This window comes from Kogia breviceps, chromosome 9, assembly GCF_026419965.1.
Source record: "Kogia breviceps isolate mKogBre1 chromosome 9, mKogBre1 haplotype 1, whole genome shotgun sequence".
Lineage (NCBI taxonomy): Eukaryota > Metazoa > Chordata > Mammalia > Artiodactyla > Physeteridae > Kogia > Kogia breviceps.
In genome coordinates, this window is record NC_081318.1 from 100,992,733 (window position 1) to 101,014,155 (window position 21,423).

General features: G+C 37.9%; 1 protein-coding gene across 4 annotated transcripts in view; it reads left to right on the top strand.

The window, feature by feature from the left end:
* SUGCT (succinyl-CoA:glutarate-CoA transferase) overlaps positions 1-21,423 on the top strand; it is an 827,778-nt gene that overhangs the window by 248,202 nt on the left and 558,153 nt on the right. For all 4 annotated transcript variants that reach the window (XM_067042878.1, XM_067042879.1, XM_067042881.1 and 1 more), the window contains 2 exons: positions 1,458-1,529; positions 12,771-12,868. In XM_067042878.1, the coding sequence (XP_066898979.1) occupies positions 1,458-1,529; positions 12,771-12,868 (170 nt within the window). The remainder of the gene's footprint in view (positions 1-1,457; positions 1,530-12,770; positions 12,869-21,423) is intronic.

Genomic DNA, 21,423 nt, shown 5'->3' on the forward strand with positions numbered 1-21,423 from the left:
GGGGTGTCAGGATTGATGCAAATTTTATTTTATTTATTTAAAAAATTTATTTATTTTATTTATTTATTTTTGATTGTATTGGGTCTTTGTTGCTACGCGCGGGCTTTCTCTAGTTGTGGTGAGTGGGGGCTACTCTTCATTGTGGTGCGTGGGCTTCTCATTGTGGTGGCTTCTCCTGTTGCATAGCATGGGCTCTAGGCTCGTGGGCTCAGTAGTTGTGACATGCAGGCTCTAGAGCACAGGCTCAGTAGTTGTGGCGCACGGGCTTGATTGCTCCGCGGCATGTGGGATCTTTCTGGACCAGGGCTTGAACACGTGTCCCCTGTATTGGCAGGTGGATTCTTAACCACTGCACCACCAGGGAAGCCCCCACTTTTATTTTATTTCTAATATTTCTAGTGTAAGCACGAGCTTATATGTAAGAAGAAAAGGATCCAGTGGAAATGAAGACAATAAAAGTTAATTGAGCAGGGTTCTGAAGGATGTGAGTGAAGGTAAAACTAAGGTCATTAGCCTAGGAATAAGATGTGCCAAGAAAGATAGAAGTTATCTTTCTCAGAGGCAGGAGTAAGTGAAGAAAAAGTAGGTGAAGATACAGAGCAAGTTTTACATAAAGAGGAAACTAAAGCAACTCATTTACTTAAACAAAGCAGGAATGAGGCCTTCTGAGGGTAAAATTTGTTTCCTCCGACCATCACTGTGATCAAATGTGGATCAGGGAGGGCTGCAAACTACGCCATGGGGCTAAGGCTATGGGAGGTGGAGGCATCAGTTACTTATATGTCTCTGGCTTTTACCAAATGAATGTGTTTCCTAAAAGGAACAGGCATTCTCAGGTACATAAAGCCACACGAGGTCCAGGTGTGTCATTTTTCACTTACTAGAAAGTGAAAATTACCCAAAAGTTTTTATCTAAGATTTTCAAAGACAAAAATATAGCTCCCTTACTCATCTTCCTTCCACCCCACTCTCCTTTCTTTCCTCCTTCTCTCCTCGCTCACTTATTTCCTTCCTTTTTTCCATGTCTTCTTCATATGCTTTGTAAAAAACAATGTACCGTCATTCCTTTTGCCCTATGAGAAAAACTGGAAACAAACAAAACACAAAGTTTTGGGAAAATACAACATTAATCCATACTATAATGAATATAGAATTTGATGTTATGAATTATAATAAAAATCCAGTATTTTCTTTATTTTCCTAAGTCACACATTTTCCCCCCTGCTTCCAATGATATAACAGTTAGTGGAAGAGATAAGAAGTGCTTTGAAAACTTCAAATGACAACTATGCAAATATAAGAGAAAAATATACTAATTAGTTGATATTGCTTTAACTAATAACATTACTTTAGAACAAGGATTCTATATAAAAGTTTGAAAAATTAAAGACAATTTTTATGGTATTCTCAATATGTAAAATTATATATTTATGTATGTATGTATTTATTTATTTTAGGCTTTTAAAACCAAGGATGGATATCTTGTAGTCGGAGCAGGAAATAACCAACAGTTTGCTACTGTGTGCAAGGTAACCTATAATATTTGGGATGGGTGGATAATATATGCAACAACTCATTTTGCACAAAGCCAGGAAAATTCAGTTTTGCCTAGAGCAGTGTTGCTAAGTCTATACTCAAGACTCCCTGTGTTAGCACCTAAAAGTATGCTTTTTCTATGCTTACAAATGCTAAGGAGAGGGTCTAAATTAGCACTCTGATTTTGTAAAATGGATGTATCTGGCTGTATTTTTAAATGAAGAATCATAGTAGCTTAAATTGTGCTAAAAATTGACCTGTCTACTAGTCCAAACAAAAAGGGAAAAAAATGTCATTTTAAAGGGATTTTTAATGCCAGGATTTTTTTTTTTTTTTTTCTGAGAAAAAGAATGGAACAGAGGAACTAGAAAACAATCAGAATACAATTAACAAAATGGCAATAAGTACATACCTATCAATGATTACTTTAAATGTAAATGGACTAAATTCACCATTCAAAAGACATGGAGTAGATGAATAGATTAAAAACACAAGACCCATATGTATGCTGCCTACAGAAGACTCACTTCAGATGTAAGGACACACACAGACTGAAAGTGAAGGTATGTAAAAAGTATTTCATGCAAATGGAAACCAAAACAAAGCTCTGGTAGCAATACTTACATCCAACAAAACAGACTTTTGTGATAAGAGACAAAGAAGGGCATTGCATACTGATAAATGGGTCAGTCCAACAGGAGTATATAACATTTGTAAATATTTACGCACCCAGCATAGGAACACATAAATGTAGAAAGCAAATATTAACAGAGCTTGACATCAATACAATAATAGTATGGGACTTTACTACCCCACTTACATGAATGGATAGATCATCCAAACAGGTAATTAATAAGAAAACATTGGTCTTAAGTTAGACCAGATGGACTAAACAGGTATATAAAAAGCCAGTCCATCCAAAAGCAACAGAATACACATTCTTTCTCAAGTGCCCATGGAGCATACTCCAGGATAAATCATATGTCAGGCCACAGAACAAGTCTGAATAAATTTAAGAATTTTGAACTCATATCAAGCATATTTTCTGACGGCAATGGTATGAAACTGGAAACCAATTACAAGAAAAAAACTGGAAAATCACAAATGTGTGGAGATTAAACAACATGCAACCATAAAAATGACTGGATCAATGCAGAAATTAAAAGAAATTAAAAAAATACTTTGAGACAAATGAAAATAGAAATACAACATACCAAAACTTATGGGTTGCAGTGAAAGCAGTTGTAAGAGGGAAGTTCATAGCGATAGATGGCTACCTCAAGAAACAAGAAAAATCTCAAATAAACAACCTATATTTACACCTCAAGGAACTAGAGAAAGAAGAACAAACAAAGCCCAAAGTTAGTAGAAGGAAGGAAATAACAAAGATCAGAGCGGAAATGAATGAAATAGAGACTAAGAAGACAATAGAAAAGATCAGTGAAATGGAGAGCTGGTTCTTTGAAAGGTAAACAAAATTGACAAACCTTTAGGTTCAAAAAAAAAAAATCAGAAATGAAAGAGGAAGTGTCATAATTGATAACACAGAAATACAAAGGATTGCAAGGGACTATTATGGACAATTATATGCCAACAAATTGGACAACCTAGAAGAAATGAATAAATTCCTAGAAATGTACAACCTTGAAAGACTGAATTATGAAGAAATAGAAAATCTGAAGAGACTGATTACTAGTAAGGAGATTGAATTAGTAATCAGAAACCTCCCAACAAACAGAAGTATAGGACCAGATTGGTAAATTATGCCAAACATTCAAAGAAGAATTAGTGCCAGTTCTCAAACTCTTCCAAAAATAGAAGAGGAGGGAACACTTCCAGATTCATTTTACAAGGTCAGCATTACTGTGATACCAAACCCAGCAAGGACACCACAAGAAAAGAAAACTACAGGCCAATGTCCCTAATGAACACAGAGGTAAAAATTCTCAACAAAATATTTTTAGCAAACTTAATTCAACAATACATTAAAAGGATCATACACCATCATCAAGTGGGGTTTATTTCTGGGAGGCAAGGATGTTTCAACACACACAAATCAATCAATGTGATATATCATATTATTAGAATGAAAGAAAGGAATCATGATCATCTCAATAGGCATAGAAAAAGTATTTGACATAATTCAGCATTCATAGTAAAAAAGTCTTAGATTAAGTATAGAAGGCTCATATTTCAACCTAAGAAGGGCCATATATGACAGGCCTACAGCTAACATCATGTTCCGTGGTGAAAGGTTGAAAGCTTTTCCTCTAAGATCAGGAACAAGATAAGGATGCCCACTCTCACCATAGTTATTCAACATAGAATTGGAAGTCCTAGCTAGAGCAATCAGGCAAGGAAAAGAAAGAAAAGTTATCAGAATTGGGAAGGAAGAAGTAAAATTGCTTCTACTTGCAGGTTATATGACTTTATAGCTAGAAAATCCTAAAGATTCCACCAAAAATCTATTGGAACAGTAAATGAATTCAGCAAAGTTGCATGATATAAAAATCAATATACAAAAATCTATTGTGTTTCTGTACACTAATAACAAACTATCAGAAATGGAAATTAAGAAAACAACCTCACTTACAATTGCACCAAAAAGAATAAAATACCTAGGGATAAATTTAGCCATGGAAGTGAGAGACCCATACACTGAAAATTGTAAGACATTGATGAAAGAAATTAGACACAAATAAATGAAAAGATATTATGAAAAGATATTCTGTCCTCATGGATTGGAAGAATTAATACTGTTAAAATGTCAGTACTATCAAAAGCCATCTATAGATTCCGTGCAATCCCTATCAAAATTCCAGTGGCATTTTTTACAGAACTAGAACAATTATAAAATTTGTATGGAACCACAAAAGACCCTAAATAGCCAAAGTAATCTTGAGAAAGAAGAACAAGGAAGAACAGGGAGAAGGCATCATGCTCCTGGATTTCAAACTATATTACAAAGCTATAGTAATCAAAACAGTATGGCATTAGCATAAAAATGGACACACAGATCAATGGGACAGAATAGAGAGCTGAAACTAAATTCACTCATATGTCGTCAGTTAATTTATGACAAAGGAGCCAAGAATATACAATGGGGAGAGGGCAGTCTCTTCCATAAATAGTGGTGGGAAATGGACAGTCATACGCAAATGAATTAAATTGGACCACTGTCTTACATCATATACAAAAATTAACTCACAATAGAATAAAGACTTCAATAATAAGACCTGAAACCATAAAACCCTTAGACAAAAACATAGGTGGTAAGCTTCTTGACATCAGTCTTGGTGAAGGTTTATTGGCAAAAGCAAAGGCAACAAAAGGAAAAATAAACAAGTGGGACTACATCAGAGTAAAAAGATTCTGCACAGCAAAGGAAATCATTGACAAAATGAAAAGGCAACCTGTGAATGGCAGAAAATATTTGTAAATCATATATCTGATTATAGGTTAATACCCCAAATAGGTAAAGAATTCATACAACTCAATAGCAAAAGCCCACACAATACAATTAAAAAATGGGCAGAAGTTCTGAATAGACAGTTTTCCAAAGAAGACATATAGATGGCTAACAGGTACATAAAAGATGCTCAGTGGGAGAGTGACAATAAATAAATAAACAAAACTCCAAAACAATTCATGGTAAGTGCCATGCAGAGAATTAAAATAGGCTACTGTCTTAAAATAGTGGCTGGGTTTTCAGGGGAAAGTCCCTCTGAAGAAATAACATTAAGATGAGATCTGAGTGACATTCATAAAGCAATAGCGATAAGTTTTTTCAATATAAATATTAGCATAAAATGTTTGCCATGCTAATATAAATATAGTACTCAAAATTCACAGAAAAGCCTGGAAGTATTCCATAATGCTAATACAGACCATATTTTGGTGGTATGATAAAAGTGGGTTTTTCTTTTTTCTTTCTACTTCTGTGAAGTGGTAAAATACAAAAATATATTTAGACTTTGTCCCCGATTTCTTACAGAGTTCCTAAAACCCTTGAAATTTCCTGAATAATGGAAGCGTTTTTTGTTATTCACAACAAGCTCCTTTCAATCACACCTGAGTTTATGCTACTGAGGTGACTTAGGGTGGGGTCCCTAGATAGCCCCAGCATGGGTTGGTCACCAGGAGGACCAAGTGATTAGACGGTTAGAAATTTTAGCCCCACCTACCAACCTCCAATAAGGGGAGAGGGGACTGGAGATTGAGCTCTATGAAAACCTTTGAACTATAAGATTCAGAGAGCGTCTGGTGAAGACAGCAAGGTGATGGGAGGGTAGTGGAGCATGGAAGCTCTGCACCCTCCCACCTCATACCTTGCCCTGTGCATCTCTTCCATTTGGCTATTCCTGAGTTGTATCCTTTATAATAAACCAATAGTAGTAAGTTAAAAAAAAAAAAAAAAAGGTGCTCAACATCTCAAATCATCAGGGAAATGCAAATAAAAACCACAGTGAGATCTCACCTCACACCTGTCCAGAATGGCTATTATGAAAAAGACAAGAAACAACAAATGTTGGTGAGGATGTGGAGAAAAGGGAACCCTTGTGCACTGTGGGTGGGATTGTAAATTGGTGTAGCCCCTGCGGAAAACGATATAGAGATTCCTCAAAAAGTTAAAAATAGAACTACCATACAATTCAGCAATTCCACTTAAAGGTATATATCTGAAGAAAATGAAAACACTTAACTTGAAAAGATATATGCACTCCTATGCTCACTGCAGCATTACATCTAATAATAGCCAAGATATGGAAGGAAAAAGATTTTTTTCTCTTCTTTCTTTTTCTTATTCTTTTTCAAACCCCACAAGATATAATTAGGCCCAAATATAGTTATTCTACTACCAAATTTATTTACTTACCACTAGAAAATTATTTTTTTTCTTCAAATTAGTCTTTGTTTAATGAGTACCTTTCTGCAAAATTCATGTTTTAGGTTTTTAGCAATTGTCATGTTAAAAATATTGTTCCTGGGGACTTCCCTGGTGCAGTGGTTAAGAAGCCACCTGCCAATGCAAGAGACACAGGTTGGATCCCTGGTCCGGGAAGATCCCACATGCCACAGAGCAACTAAGCCCGTGTGCCACAACTACTGAGCCTGTACTCTAGAGCCCGCGAGCCACAACTACTGAGCCCACGTGCCACAACTACTGAAGCCCGTGGGCCTAGAGCCCATGCTCCGCAACAAGAGGAGCCACCACAGTGAGAAGCCCATGCACCACAGCAAAGAGAGTAGTCCCCACTTGCTGCAACTAGAAAAAGCCCACGTGCAGCAATGAATACCCAACACAGTCAAAAACAAAAACAAAAAACAAAAATGTTGTCCCTAAACAAGGCCTTAAATAAAGGCCTTGGAATTATTTAAAGTAATTTTATGTTGAAGATATTCTCAATTTTTAGCATTGCTTGGACATTTTTTTTCAATTTGTTATATTTATTATTTATCCAGACTCTGGTTTTTTGTTTTTATTTAAGGCTTTAGTTTTCAGTTCACTTTTTAGAGTTCTAATCCCAGGCAAATAATCTAGTTTAAATGTATATATATATATATATATATATATATACATAAAATTTATTTTTCTAACATGTAGGGAAAGGCCTTACCTGTTGAGGATGTTTTACTGGTTGGGAAAGGTTGTTTTTTTCCTTGTACCATGAGCTTTCAGTTTTAATAAAGATGCCTGTGAATTCCTTAGAGGAACCTTATTTACTGTAGTTAACTTATTATGTACAAAAATTATTTATTGCTGTGCCTCTTTCGTATGAGGTTAACGAGCACGGCTAAAAACCACAGCAAAGGGGTGGGAAGTAACGCAGAGAAGGTGACAAATGGAGATAGTTCCAATTGCAGGAAGGGCTGGAACATCTGAGGTGGGAAAGAGGGGAGCTTTTATAATGGTGACTCTGAGTAAGTGTAGAGAAAATTGATTCAAACATTTGATCTGGGATCAAAGAACCTTTATTATGAACGGTCAATGTTAAAAATATAAAACATACGGAAGCCGTTGCCTGTGAAGTCATTTGCGTACTCTAGCTGCAGAGATGTAAAAGCCAGTTCATTGCTATAAACAAGGACAGATTTTCTTCTTGGGCCATATGTTTTGGAGTTTTCTCTCTCCAGAATCAGGGTGGGAGGGGGTAGAAATTACTGGTTGACATATTCTTCACTGTTGAAAATAGCTGCACTGAATCTTTTTATTTTTGATTCATTACTGCTGATCAATTTAAAACTTCTGAACTTCCTCATAAATATCCATAAGAACGTTTTTTTTGAAAAAGATTTTTATTTCAAAGCAGAATATTTGCCATCAGTTTTAGTACTAAAATATGACTTATTGTTATGGTGTGTTATGACACGTTTTTTAAAAAGGAGACTACAGAGGGCCTTGGAGAATGGCATACTTGACCTTGTTTTTCCCATATGTGAGTTAGGAATGATAATCCCTGTTATGAGCCATTAAGGCAATGTCTATAAAACTCTGAGATCCTCAGAAGAAAAGTTTTATGTGTACTGGATTTTAATGTTATCTACATCATTTACTAGGCATCTTCAGCAAACGTTGCAATCTGATTGAGTTTTTCACCTTCATAATTATACCCTTACATGTAAACTTGTCCTAAAAATCTTTTCTAAGGAAAAAAAATCATCTGTTTCCTTATTTGATGCAAGGTTCTCCCGCTTCCCATATATAGTGGGCGAGCTTTTTCTAGGTATCTTTTATTCAGCTTTATCTGTTACAGAGGGTTTTATAGTTCAGGCTGGCCTTGTAGAAGTGGAGGACCCCAAGTTAGACAATGAGCCTATCAAAATTATTATTTTGCCACGTAAAGTCCATCATGAAAGACAGGGCTGCTGTACCTCCTGGGGAGAAATGTGGCAGTATTGTTTGTGATGAATGAGTAGAATTTACTTACGTCCAGTCTATTTCCAAGAGAGAGTTTGATATACTGGTTGACTAATAACTTCGTTGGGAGGGGCCCTATGAGAATACTCTTACTGTCAGGGATTAGAGTGGCAGTAAGAGCTTTGGCTTCAAGGCTTGGGCTTCAGAAAATCTTCTTGCATATAAAGTGAAACTTGGCTTACAACAAACCCTATTTTATGTCCCTTGACATGATGCGGGAGGGTCGGGCACATGAGCACATGGAAGCTATTTTAAGCTGATTGACGCCAACGCTAATGGGTATATATTCCTATTTGAGATACACTGACATCCTTCTAAAAGTCATCTAGACTGAAAGTTTCTTTTATTGGAGGCAATAGACATTGGTTCTCAACTTTAGTATGCATAGGAAATCTCCTCGAGCCCCTGTCCCAAAGATTTTGACTTAGTATGTGAGGTGGGGCACAGGAAACTTCCATTTTAACAAACCCTATAGTTGATCTTAGAGCAGGTGGTCTGAGGACATTTTAATTCTAGGGCATTCTGTGAGTCTTGAAACCAGTCAGGTGATCTCTGGCAAGGTACTTAATCTTTGCTAAGCATCAGTGTCCTCATGATAAAATGAAGGTTATAATACATACCTATACTAATATATAACTTACGGTTTTTTTTTTTAAAAGTTAGATTAGATAAGTAAAACACTTAGTACAGTCCCTGGCTCACAGTATGAACTTGATAAATGGTCTTTCTAGCAACTAGGTGTGGAGATTCTGGTTCTGGGTAAAATGGAGTAATAAGCACATTTCTCCCTGTCTCACCCACGGAACACAGTGATAAAACCCGTACAGAATGCATGGAACATCTGTATGAGGACTGTGAAGAGTAAGTAATAGCAGGAAAATTGGGAAGGAATACCAGGATTTGAAATACCTTTAAACTGGCAGTAAGTTTACCGGTTTTTCTCTCTGATTATTCCTTTACGTGAACACAGTCTGAAACCTGGAAGTGGGCACCAGGGGACAGAGCTGAGTTCCAGGAGATGCTCTTCACTCCTGGTGTGAGGAGCGTAAAAGTGGAGTCTAATGTCAGAGAGAGTGTGGACATCCTCCCTTTTTGTCCCCTTCCTCATTTTCTCACACCCCAGCCTCCAAGCAGTCCTGTAGTGGCAGCAGCGGATGAACAGGAGCCAAAACTCTGAGGAAGGGGCCCTTTCTTTTTTCACTAAGCTGTGATCCCCAAAGAGAGGGGTGAATCCTTGATGCTTTTGCCTCCGCCCTCCCACTGACTGGCCTCTGCCCTGGAAGTATGCTGGGGTGTTGGGTAACTAGAGGGGAGCTCTAGGGAACTGGAAAGAGGTTGCAGAGAGGGAAAAGCTTCAGAAAGGGATCCTTGAAGTTGTTTGTGAACTCCTGCGCTCACCCCTGAGCTGCACATGCATTGATCTGGTCCTAGTCAGGACACCAAAGATGTTGAGAACTATTAACAAATAGACAACTTCCCAGGTTGCAGCATGACCATTAAGTAGGGCACAGGTTCAAAAAGCAATTGCAAAGCCTTTGAAAACTGAACTAACAGTAGAACCAAAGCACATAGAAGGTGAGTTGGGACTTGCAGTCTGAACTTAACCAGGTGAACTGCTTGCTAAAAACAATAACGACAGAAATTTTCTGTAGGATTTAATAAACAAGACTCAGAGGCTCATAACATAATATTCAAAATGTCCAGGATACAATCCCAAATTACTCAGCATATGAAGAACCAGAACTGCATGAGAAATGACAATCAATAAATGCCAATGCCAAGATGATACAGATGTGGGAATTAACTCATGAAAACTTTAAAACAGCCATTATAAAGATACTCCAACAAGCATCGCAGATACTTAAAATAAATAGAAAAGTAGAAATGTCCAGAAAAGAAATAGAAGATTTGAAGAAGAACCAAATGGACATTTTAGAACTGAAAAATGCCAACAACCGAATACAGGAACAAACACCTCACTGAATGAGCTCAGTAGCACAGTGGAGGGGACAGAGGAAACAGTCAAGGACCTTGAAGAGGGATAAATAGAAATTATTCAGTCTGAACATAAGAACGGAAAAAAAGATAGTCCCCTCCCCAAAACGAAAGAAAGAACAGATACTCAGGGACCTGTGGGACAGTAACAAAAAAATCTAATATTTATGTCACTGTAGTCCCAGAAGGAAAGAAGAAAGAGAACAGACTGAAAAAAATTGAAGCCACGATGAAGAAATGATCGCTGAAAACTTCCCAAATTTGGTGAAAGATTAAAAACATACAGATTTAATAATTTCAGCAAACCCCAAATAAGATAAATCCAAATAAATCCATGCCCAAGCACATCAAAATATTGCTGCTGAAAACTAAAGACCAAGAGAAAGCATTTGAAAGCACCCTGAGAGAATGACGTAATATTGATACATTTGGAGGAACACTGACTCAATTGACTCCAGGTTTCCTGTCAGAAGCTACAGAACCCAGAGAGAAGTGGTACAACGTGTTTAGAGGGCCAAAAGGAAAGAACCGTAACTGCAGAATTCTATAGCCAATAGAAATATCCTTAAGAAATGAAAGTTAAGTAGATAATCTCTCTTACATTCTCCCTTCTTTCCCATCCTTCTTTTTTGAACAGACACATGCTTTAGTATCTCTTTGGGGAGAAACAGTACCTACTTGGAATATTTCACATTTATTTAATGCTTAATATGTCAAGCACTTTCACTTACATTGTTTCATTTTCTCCCAGGCAGCATTCTCTTTCAAGCACCTAAAGCATGGTTATGACCACAGCTCTTGAAGCAGTCTCTCTAGAAACGTTTTGAATGCCGGCATAGGTGAAGACAGAAGGATAATTACTTTACCCACTATTTAACACCAACTTTCAAAGAGAAAAGAGGTCCAATAAGTCATATTCAGAGAAGGAGACATGAGTGCACCCCAGTTACCATTGAGTGCAAACACTGAGTAGTTTTTTATGTAGCTTACAGTGTATTCTGGGCGAGGCCACATTTATAAATGTAACATGTGATCTAGTGAAGGCACTTGCCTTTTCTTGAAATGACTTATTCACTCTTGGTGGGGGAGGGTGTGTTTTGATTCCTGGATAAGGCTTGAGGCCAATTCTTGGATCAGGTGTGGTGACAGGGAGGTTTCTAGAAAGGGCACTGTATGTGGTGTCACTTTTTTAAAATCTGAGAGAGTAATGCTGTCTTTATTATTCCTAAAGGAAATGAATAAGTGAAACATGTGAAAGAGAAATTACACCGTTGAGATCCTCTCTTTACTTCAGGGAATCTTCTTCACTTCTCTCTCCTTTGTCAGATGATTAATGGATTGATTTTATTTAAACTGTGGGAAACAAGTGAAACCATTAAGTGTTTATATTTAAGGCAAATACATTAATAGAGGTAGTGAAGCTTTCTGTAGGCCACATGGCCTGCCCCTAGCCCATAAATGTTCCTTCTGACTTTCCAACACCACTGCCAAACACTGCCTCCACACATTCTTTTTAAAACTTCTTTTCCATTCCAAATCCACTTGGTACTTTCATTACGGTCTTGTTAAAATTGCAAGATGTCCACTGGGACTTCCAAGATAGATTTTCTCTTTACTGAGGAGGAGCAAAAGAGGAAGTATATAAAAGCATTTCTATTTGTTATTCCTTCAGGGAGTCATAGTAAAGAAAAATAGGGACACTTCTATAGGAGGGCTATCTTTTAATTTGACATTGTTTTAATGTGGAGCATTTGGGGCAAGTGTGTATGCTTTCCCTTTATTTTAGCACCTTGTACAACATGCTGGATAGGACTACTGGGACAGATAATATTATTTTATTTACATGTGGAACAAATAAGTGAATGTACCTACAAGATATATGTTGATTATGAGCTTGATGTAACTGCAGACTTGCACTTATGATATTGGTTCTTAGAATTAGGTCAGTTTTACCCAATTTGTACCTCTGTCTCTGTTTCCTCTAGATAAGACTTACTGTGGGAATCTGATAACTCTTTTCGTATATTCTCATAAATGGGTACAAGATATTGTGGGGGGTCTGATAACTCTTTTTCAGTTTTCCTGTATGTAGGCACATGCTTAAATGTAGGAAAAACTTCTTATAAATGAGAAAAACAGTCACCAGCATGACCCATCCTAATTGCATGATCCTTCCCTCTATATATCCTTGTGTTAAGAAGTATAAAGACCAGCAAGGAATGGTCCTGAGGATGGAGTGGTGGGTCCTGAACATTAGTACCCACAGGCAGGTACACAAAAATTTTGTGAATTACACTTTAAAATTCTTTTTCCCTTTTAGATCTTGAATTTGCCTGAACTGATTGATGATTCCAAGTATAGAACTAACCGCCTTCGGGTACAGAATAGAAAAGAGCTTATTAAAATACTATCGACCCGGTAAGCTTGGCTCTACTGTTTGTACCTTTAAGAATTAATATGTTATTAGCATTTATCTGGCATTTTGTGGTGCTCTTTTTGGCTTATTTAGATTAACTTATAATTATCTTTCATTTTACAAAATTGGTTAGTGGAAATGTGTTTTAAAGCTATGTTTTTCTTTGTTTGAAAGTATTTCACATGTCTTACTAAGTACTGCATCATAACAATGATACAAATAAGAACGTCACAATAGCTTGCATTAGTTGCTTCTCTGTGGCATGTCAGTGTTTGGGTTTAGTCTATCATAAATACTAACAGTAATAATTCAACATCATTTTTTACATTTACTGTATGAATAGCTCTACATACATGATCTCATTTAACCCTTATAATCATCCCATGAGGGAAGTTCTATTATTTCCATTTTACAGATAAGGAAACTGAGATAAGGGAGGTTCAGTCAAGAGTTTGTTGGCTTTTCTGAGCCTCTCTGTGTAGTTTGTCATGATGATGTTTTGCAAATGGCAGATTGAGTCATAAAGGATTAGTGCTGACCAATTAGAGTATTTGATTTTCAAACTATTCCATTCATGTCAGGTTATACTTTTGTTAAAACCTGTATCAATTATTCAAGTTTGCCTCAGAAAAAGTTAATAATTCTTACTCTTTCCTATCAGTTTCACTTTTGTTTACATCTAACTTCTCAATCTATAGGAATAGATTGTGGTCTTTGTGGATCTCAATGCCCATGTGAACCGTTCTTCAGTATGGAACATTTGCTCTCATCAAACCAATAAATTAAGGACTTTTATTCAAATACCATATCTTGTCTTTTGAAAATGCCCTTTTGTTTCCATGTAGCATAGATATATCAAAGTTCTTAGGCTCACAGATATCGAGAACAAACTGAGTACCAGTGGGGAGGTGGGGGAGGGACAATATAGGGGTAGGAGAGTGGGGGGTACGAACTATAGGGTGTAAGATAGGCTACAAGGATGTAGTGTACAACACGGGGAGTATGGCCAATATTTTGTAATAACGAAATGGAGTGTAACCTTTAACAATTGTATTAAAAAACTAACAAACAAGCGAAAGTTCTTAGAAAAAAACTTCTGCTAATGTTACATTTATTCCTCTTCCCTTCTCCTTTGGGGATCTCTACATGAGTCTGCATTCATTACCTATTTGCTTTTTCCTGGATTTTAAGCACTTCTTCTCTGCTGCCTGTATCTCCTCCTTCAATCAATGGGGCCTCTGTGTGTGGGACTGATATGCAGAGAAGAGGGGAATGAGAATTGGGCTCTCCTTTCTTGGTCATTAGTTAAACAAAACTCAGATTCTACTGCAAAGCCGGAGAGCCCTCAGTCATTAACATTTCACCCCATGAGAATTGGCCCTTTATCTCTGCTTTTTGCCTCTTTGCCTCTCAGGCAGTTTTTGATTCATTTAATTCATTGATATGACTTTTTCCTTTCACACCACTGTTACCAAGTTTCAATAACAGGCACTTGTGAGAACCTTATCAAAAGCTCTTTGAGAGTCTAAATAAATCATATCCATGCTGTGAGAAGAGTGGACCCAAGAAAAATACAAAACCTAGGCAGATACAAGTGTCATCTTTTTTTTTTTTTTTTTTTTTTTTCGGTATGCGGGCCTCTCACTGTTGTGGCCTCTCCCGTTGCGGAGCACAGGCTCCGGACGCACAGGCCCAGCGGCCATGGCTCACGGGCTCAGTCGCTCCGTGGCATGTGGGATCTTCCCGGACCAGGGCACGAACCCGTGTCTCCTGGATCGGCAGGCGGATTCTCAACCACTGCGCCACCAGGGAAGCCCTACAAGTGTCATCTTGTTATTGAGTTGCCAGCACTCTTCTAACTTTAAGGACCACAGAGTTAAGTTATTTGTTTCCTGTGTCCTGAAACCTGTATTCCTTGTTAAATTCTGTTATAGAATTCTATTGTGGACAGACTTTTAGCAGCATCTGTAACAGTTTAATTTCAAATTTCTCTTTTTGGGGTGAATTAAATAACCTAACACCTTCTTCTTTCTCCTCTTATATACCCAGAAGTGAGAATTTCAGCATTTTGGAACCCATAGGTTCCTATGTCTTTATTCAGACTTAAGGAATCAAACTTGTAAAGAAGAGACTAGAGGGTAGTCTTAAGGGAGGAAACTTGATAAGGGAGCTCCCATCATCATCATCCTGCTGTTAAAACACAGACCACAGAGAGGCCCTTGGTTGCCCAGAGGCCAGGGTCCCTGCTCTCTTGGGCTGGCGTGTGGACGTGTTTTGGTGGTGTCTTGTGGGATGCAGTTCTACAGTCTCTTCCAGCTCAGGTCTCTTCTCCTCCATGGTCGATCAAACAGTGATGACCAGGGAAGATTAGGATATTGATTCAGTCCCATCGATAACCTTATCATTTGTTTTTCTGAATAAAAATCCCTGGATTCATTAGTACCGTTAAGTGTTGGGCTTTCAGAAGTCTCTGTGAATGTTGTAAAATGTCTCATTTTCATGATATGATTTTATGTTTTTCCAATATTCACAATATTAATGGCTCTATATTAATTACATGATTAAATCTGGTCATTTTATTCTGACATCATGGCCTTCCACAATCTGACATGACCTCTCCTTTCCACCTTTTCTCAATATAAAGGAATAATATAGGGAGGTGGGTCCAGAGGGAGAGAGTAGGGGGAGATGGCAGGAAAATCATGCTGTAAAAGTTATTATAGAGTTTATGATAAAAGAGTTTCTGCAACTTGTGAAACAAAGGAAATTTTTTGGCCATAAAATGAGTTAGCTTGTCAACAACTTCTGTTTTCTGTGTAACCTGATGATAGGTCTTTTTTTTTTTTTCTTCCAGTTTTATTGAGATATAATTGACATATAATGTTGCATTAGTTTAAGGCATACAAATAGTGATTTGATATATGTATATATTCTGAAATGATTACCCTAGTAAGTTAACATCTGTCACCTCACAGTTACAAATCTTTTTCTTCCCTTGTGATGAGAACTTTTCAGATCTACTCTCTTAGCAACTGTCAAATATACAATACAGTAGTATTAACTATAGTCACCATGCTGCACATAACATCCTCAGGACCTATTTATCTTATAACTGAAAGTTTGTACCTTTTGAGCACCTTCACCCATTCCTCCCCACCCTGAAGAGACGTCTTGAAGGGAGTACTCTACCGGGTAGAATTCGAAGTTTTCCAGCAACTTAGAACCAGCAAAAACTTCCTTCCACACCTTGAAGAGACCTAGGGACTCAAGAGTTTCAATGGAACATGCTTCTCATTTGTTCCTTCTCTTACTCATCTATTTAACACGTATTTATTGACTACCTACTATGTGCCAGTGACTGTTTTGGGTACTGGGAAGATGGCTTCAAAAACAAAACAAAACTCAACTCCCTGCCTGCCTGGGCTTTCATTAGAGTAAACCTTGTAGACGTTCTAGAAGACTTTTCTTTAAGACCTCTTCCATAAAAAGGTGTTTTGATATGCCTAAGAAGTTAGTTGTCCGTATTTTTCATATACACTCTTTGTAAATTTTGCTTTGCAAAAGTATTGCAGCTACAGTCTGTGCCTGTTAATAACTTATTGTCTTTTTGTCTTTTTGTGAGCATATTACAGTGCACATGCTACAGTTTTTTGTGTGTGTGGTTTTCCTGTCATTTCTATAGAAAAGCATATTTTCGGTAACAGTAGCTACACTGCCATCTGAATATACCATGTTTTTCCCTGTTGTCTGATATTAAACATTACATCATAAAACTTTCCTTTAATGCTCATAGACACTTTCCTCAGCCTGTATTTCTATTTTGGAAAATCTTTAAAATACATAACAATGTAGAGGGATTTGTGAGAGTGAATTTGCACTTTAGACAACTTTAAAAAAAAACTCTAGTAATGATGGACTCCTGGTGTTCCTTAAAAACAAAACAAAACAAAACGTCGCACCCCTTTCATCCAATTCGATATCCAAAAGTGAAAACAGAAGCATTTATGGATTTTTACAAAGTTTGCTCTCCTAAATACACACAAAGGTTCCCTCTTGTGTTTCAAAATCTTCCTTCCAAAGTATTTTTCCTAAGTTTTGATTAATTTCCTGAGTAATTTCCCAAAGTAACTTTCCTGCCCATGGCAAATGTTCATTTAAGTGTTTTAGAATCATGTGATTCTCTTTGCATTCTCCTCTGCAATTCATAGACTCTTCAGAAAGTGCCTACCAGAAATGTCAGTCGTTTACCTCACTTTTCTGTCACTCTTGCTAAATTCAGTTTGATGCTGCTCTCTGAGAGTGGTCAGCCTCACTTGGAAAGGCAGCTGCATGTTTTTGTCATCAGCAAAGTTTTCCATAGCTAGCACAAACACGATCCCTCTCAAGTGCTCTCAGGTGTTACTATTCCCCAACTGTGGCCTGAGCAAGTTTTTTTTTTTTTAATTTAAAGGTGGAAGACTTTCCCCTTGAATTTGCCATTTTATCCAGGGTGTTTCAGAAAGTCTGTTTACCCAGCTGCTAAGACCAAAAATGAGGCAAAGCTAAAGCATGTTAAAAGTCCCCAGCTAAAACACAGAAGAAAAGATAAAATCGAGACTAATGCAGGATCTGTTACAACAAACCCCTCCTTTGCAAAGCTAAGGAGCAACAAACTCCTCAACCTGTGCTACCCATACGTGGGACCAGCATTTTTGCAATAGTTCAGACCTCCCGGGAGAGACTGAAAATCATGATGTGTGTTGATACTAAGAACAGAAGGATTATGATGATGTATTAGGAGTTGGGGAGAAATAATAGGAAGACATGCCATGAGGATGAAGGAAAAGAGAAATAATAGGGAAAATAGAAATACAATTCATTTTATTCCTCCTGCTTCCTCTAATGGCCACTGACTGGGTGCCCTTGTCCTGCAGGTACAGCGATGAAAGATGAGGTGGCTCTTGGTCTAAGTAGGAAAACAAACAGGTAGAGCAATGAATTAAGTAGTGTGTGTGACGTGCCACTGTACACACACGCACGGGGTGGTGGGAGCCCAGAGAAGGGGCGGCTGCCTCAGTCTGGGCAAGTCAGGGGAGGCCTTCCTGCAGACAGTGCCAGCTGAGGTGAGTCTTTTTTTTTTTTTTCCAGTTGAGATGAGTCTTACAGGACAAATAAAATTAGGCAGGTGAGGAAAAAAGATAGTTCACATCAAAGGAGGAAATATCAAATGGAGTGTAATTTTATACTGAGGAATAAATAAATCATAAGAAGAAAAAAAAGTAGCTTGGAGAGAAACTGATGACAACTTTTAAATTGCTTTTTGAAAAATGCTGCACATGTTAGGGAAACGTATGTCAGTATAGTCCTAGTGAAGGCATTCCTAAAATGTTGGTTACCCTAAGTTGTCATAGATAAAACTAACAGTGTCAGACAAATTTACCTTTTAAAGTACTGTGGCATCTATGTTCATCAGGTTATTGGCCTATAATTTTCTTGTGACGTCTTTGTCTGGTTTTGGTATCAGGGTGATGGTGGCCTCACAGAATGAGTTTGGGGGTGTTCCTCCCTCCGCAATTTTTTGGAGGAGTTTGAGAAGGATGGGTGTTAACTCTTCTCTAAACGTTTGATAGAATTCACCCGTGAAGCCATCTGGTCCTGGACTTCTATTTGTTGGAAGATTTTAATTACAGTTTCAATTTCACTACCTGTGATTGGTCTGTTTATATTTTCTAATTCTTCCTGGGTAATTCTTGGAAGGTTGTACTTTTCCAAGAATTAGTCCATTTCTTCCAGGTTGTCCATTTTATTGGCATAGAGTTGCTTGTAGTAGTCTCTTAGGATGCTTTGTATTTCTGTGGTGTCAGTTGTAATCTCTCCTTTTCATTTCTAATTTTATTGATTTGAGTCCTCTCCCTTTTTTTCTTGATGAGTCCGGCTAAAGGTTTATCAATTTTGTTTTTCTTCTCAAAGAACCAGCTTTTAGTTTTATGGATCTTTGCTATTGCTTTCTTTGTTTCTATTTCATTTCTTTCTGCTCTGATCTTTATGATTTCTTTCCTTCTGCTAACTTTGGGTTTTCTCTGTTCTTCTTGCTTTACGTATAACGTTAGATTGTTTATTTGAGATTTTTCATGTTTCTTGAGGTGAGCTTGAATTGCTATGAACTGCTTTTGCTACATCCCATAGGTTTTGGATCATCGTGTTTTCATTGTCATTTGTTCCTAGGTATTTTTTGATTTCCTCTTTGATTTCTTCAGTGATCTCTTGGTTATTTAGCAGCGCACTGTTTAGCCTCCATAGACCAATATCACTGATGAACATAGATGCAAAGATCCTCAACAAAATACTAGCAAACAGAATCCAACAGCACATTAAAAGGATCATACACCATGATCAAGTGGGATTTATCCCAGGGACGCAAGGATTCTTCAATATATGCAAATCAATCAATGTGATACACCATATTAACAAATTGAGGAATAAAAACCATATGATTATCTCAATAGATACAGAAAAAGCTTTTGACAAAATTCAACACCAAATGGTTGGAAGACCTAAATAGACATTTATCCAGGGAAGACATGCAGATGGCCAACAAATACATGAAAAGCTGTGCAGCATCACTAATCATCAGAGAAATGCAAATCAAAACCACAGTGAGGTATCATCTCACTCTAGTCAGAATGGCCATCGTCAAAAAAATCTACAAACAATAAATGCTGGAGAGGGTGGGGAGAAAAGGGAACCCTCCTACACTGTTGGTGGGAATGTAAATTGATACAACCACTATGGAGAACAGTATGGAGATTCCTTAAAAAACTAAAACTAGAACTATCATACGACCCAGCAATCCCACTACCGGGCATATACCCTGAGAAAACCATAATTCAAAAAGAGTCATGTACCACAATGTTCACTGCACCTCTATTTACAATAGCCAGGACATGGAAGCAACCTAAGTGTCCATCAACAGATGACTGGATAAAGAAGATGTGGCACATGTATACAATGGAATATTACTCCGTTATAAAAAGGAATGAAACTGAGTTATTTGTAGTGAGGTGGATGGACCTAGAGTCTGTCATACAGAGTGAAGTGAGTCAGAAAGATAAAAACAAATACCGTATGCTAACGCATATATATGGAATTTTATAAAGCGGTTACTGATGAACCCAGTGGTAGGGCAGGAATAAGGATGCAGACGTTGAGAACAGACTTGAGGGCACGGGGGTGGGTGTTGAGGCGAAGCTGGGATGAAGTGAGAGAGTAGCAATGACATATATACACTACCAAACGTAAAATAGCTAGCTAGTGGGAAGCAGCCGCATAGCACAGGGAGGTCAGCTTGGTGCTCTGTGACCACCTAGAGGGGTGGGATAGGGAGGGTGGGAGGGAGACGCAAGAGGGAGGGGATATGGGGATATATGTGTACATATAGCTGATTCACTTTGTTATAAAGCAGAAACTAACACAACATTGTAAAGCATTTATACTCCAATAAAGATGTGAAGAAAAAACGCCACATACGAACTGTTTTAAAAAAAATAAAGTACTGTGGCAGTACCTATAGTAAAATAAGTAGTTATTTTTGGTTTTGAATGATCTGGTTTTCCTGAAGTCAAGTTTCTGGTATGCAATTGAATATCTACTTATTTTCATGGTCTACTGTATTAAAATATGGTGAATTAAATGCTGTAGTTCAGGGTCTTCTAAACAGAGGTGCTAAACAGACATTTGTTGAATTGAATCCAGAACTTTTTTTTTTTTTTTTTTTTTTTTTTTTTTTTTGCGGTATGCGGGCCTCTCACTGCTGTGGCCTCTCCCGCTGCGGAGCACAGGCTCCGGATGCGCAGGCCTAGCGGCCATGGCTCACGGGCCCAGCCGCTCCGCGGCATGTGGGATCCTCCCGGACCAGGGCACGAACCCGTGACCCCTGCATCGGCAGGCGGACTCTCAACCACTGCGCCACCAGGGAAGCCCTGAATCCAGAACTTTTTAAAGAGCTTCACCTCTTTAAATTTGGTGTCAAGTTATTTTTAATATACTTGTTCAGAGTATCGGAGAGTTGGACCTGGAGCATTTTGGGGCTGTTCATGGAGGGCTTGTGACTTCAAAGATGCCTAAATATAATGTTAATTTTTTAAAACTGACATCTTGGTTCCATCAGACAAATTTGGTCATCCCGCTTCCCTGCCTAGGTCTTTCAGGGAGTCTCCACAGCTTTGAAGATAAAGTTTAAACTATTTATCTTAACACATGTAATTGCATCTCCTACTTTTGCCTTAGAACCATCTTATAACTTGGCCTGGTCTTTTAATCTGCTGTGTCTTCCCACAGGCTCATTGCTTTTCACTCAAATGACGAACCTTCTTCCTCTCACTGGCCGCTACCAGTCCTTTAAGACGAGCACAAGTTTGGGGCGCTCTTCCCATCTCGTTTGTGTGTGTAAAGCAGCCCCTCCTGTGTTGCTGACTCAAAGCATCTATTGCGTTCAGCTGTCATTAGTCCTCCGCCTTGACGCTGCAGTACATTTCTTAAGGCAGAGACTATCTCTTTGTTTTTAGAGACAGTTTTTTCA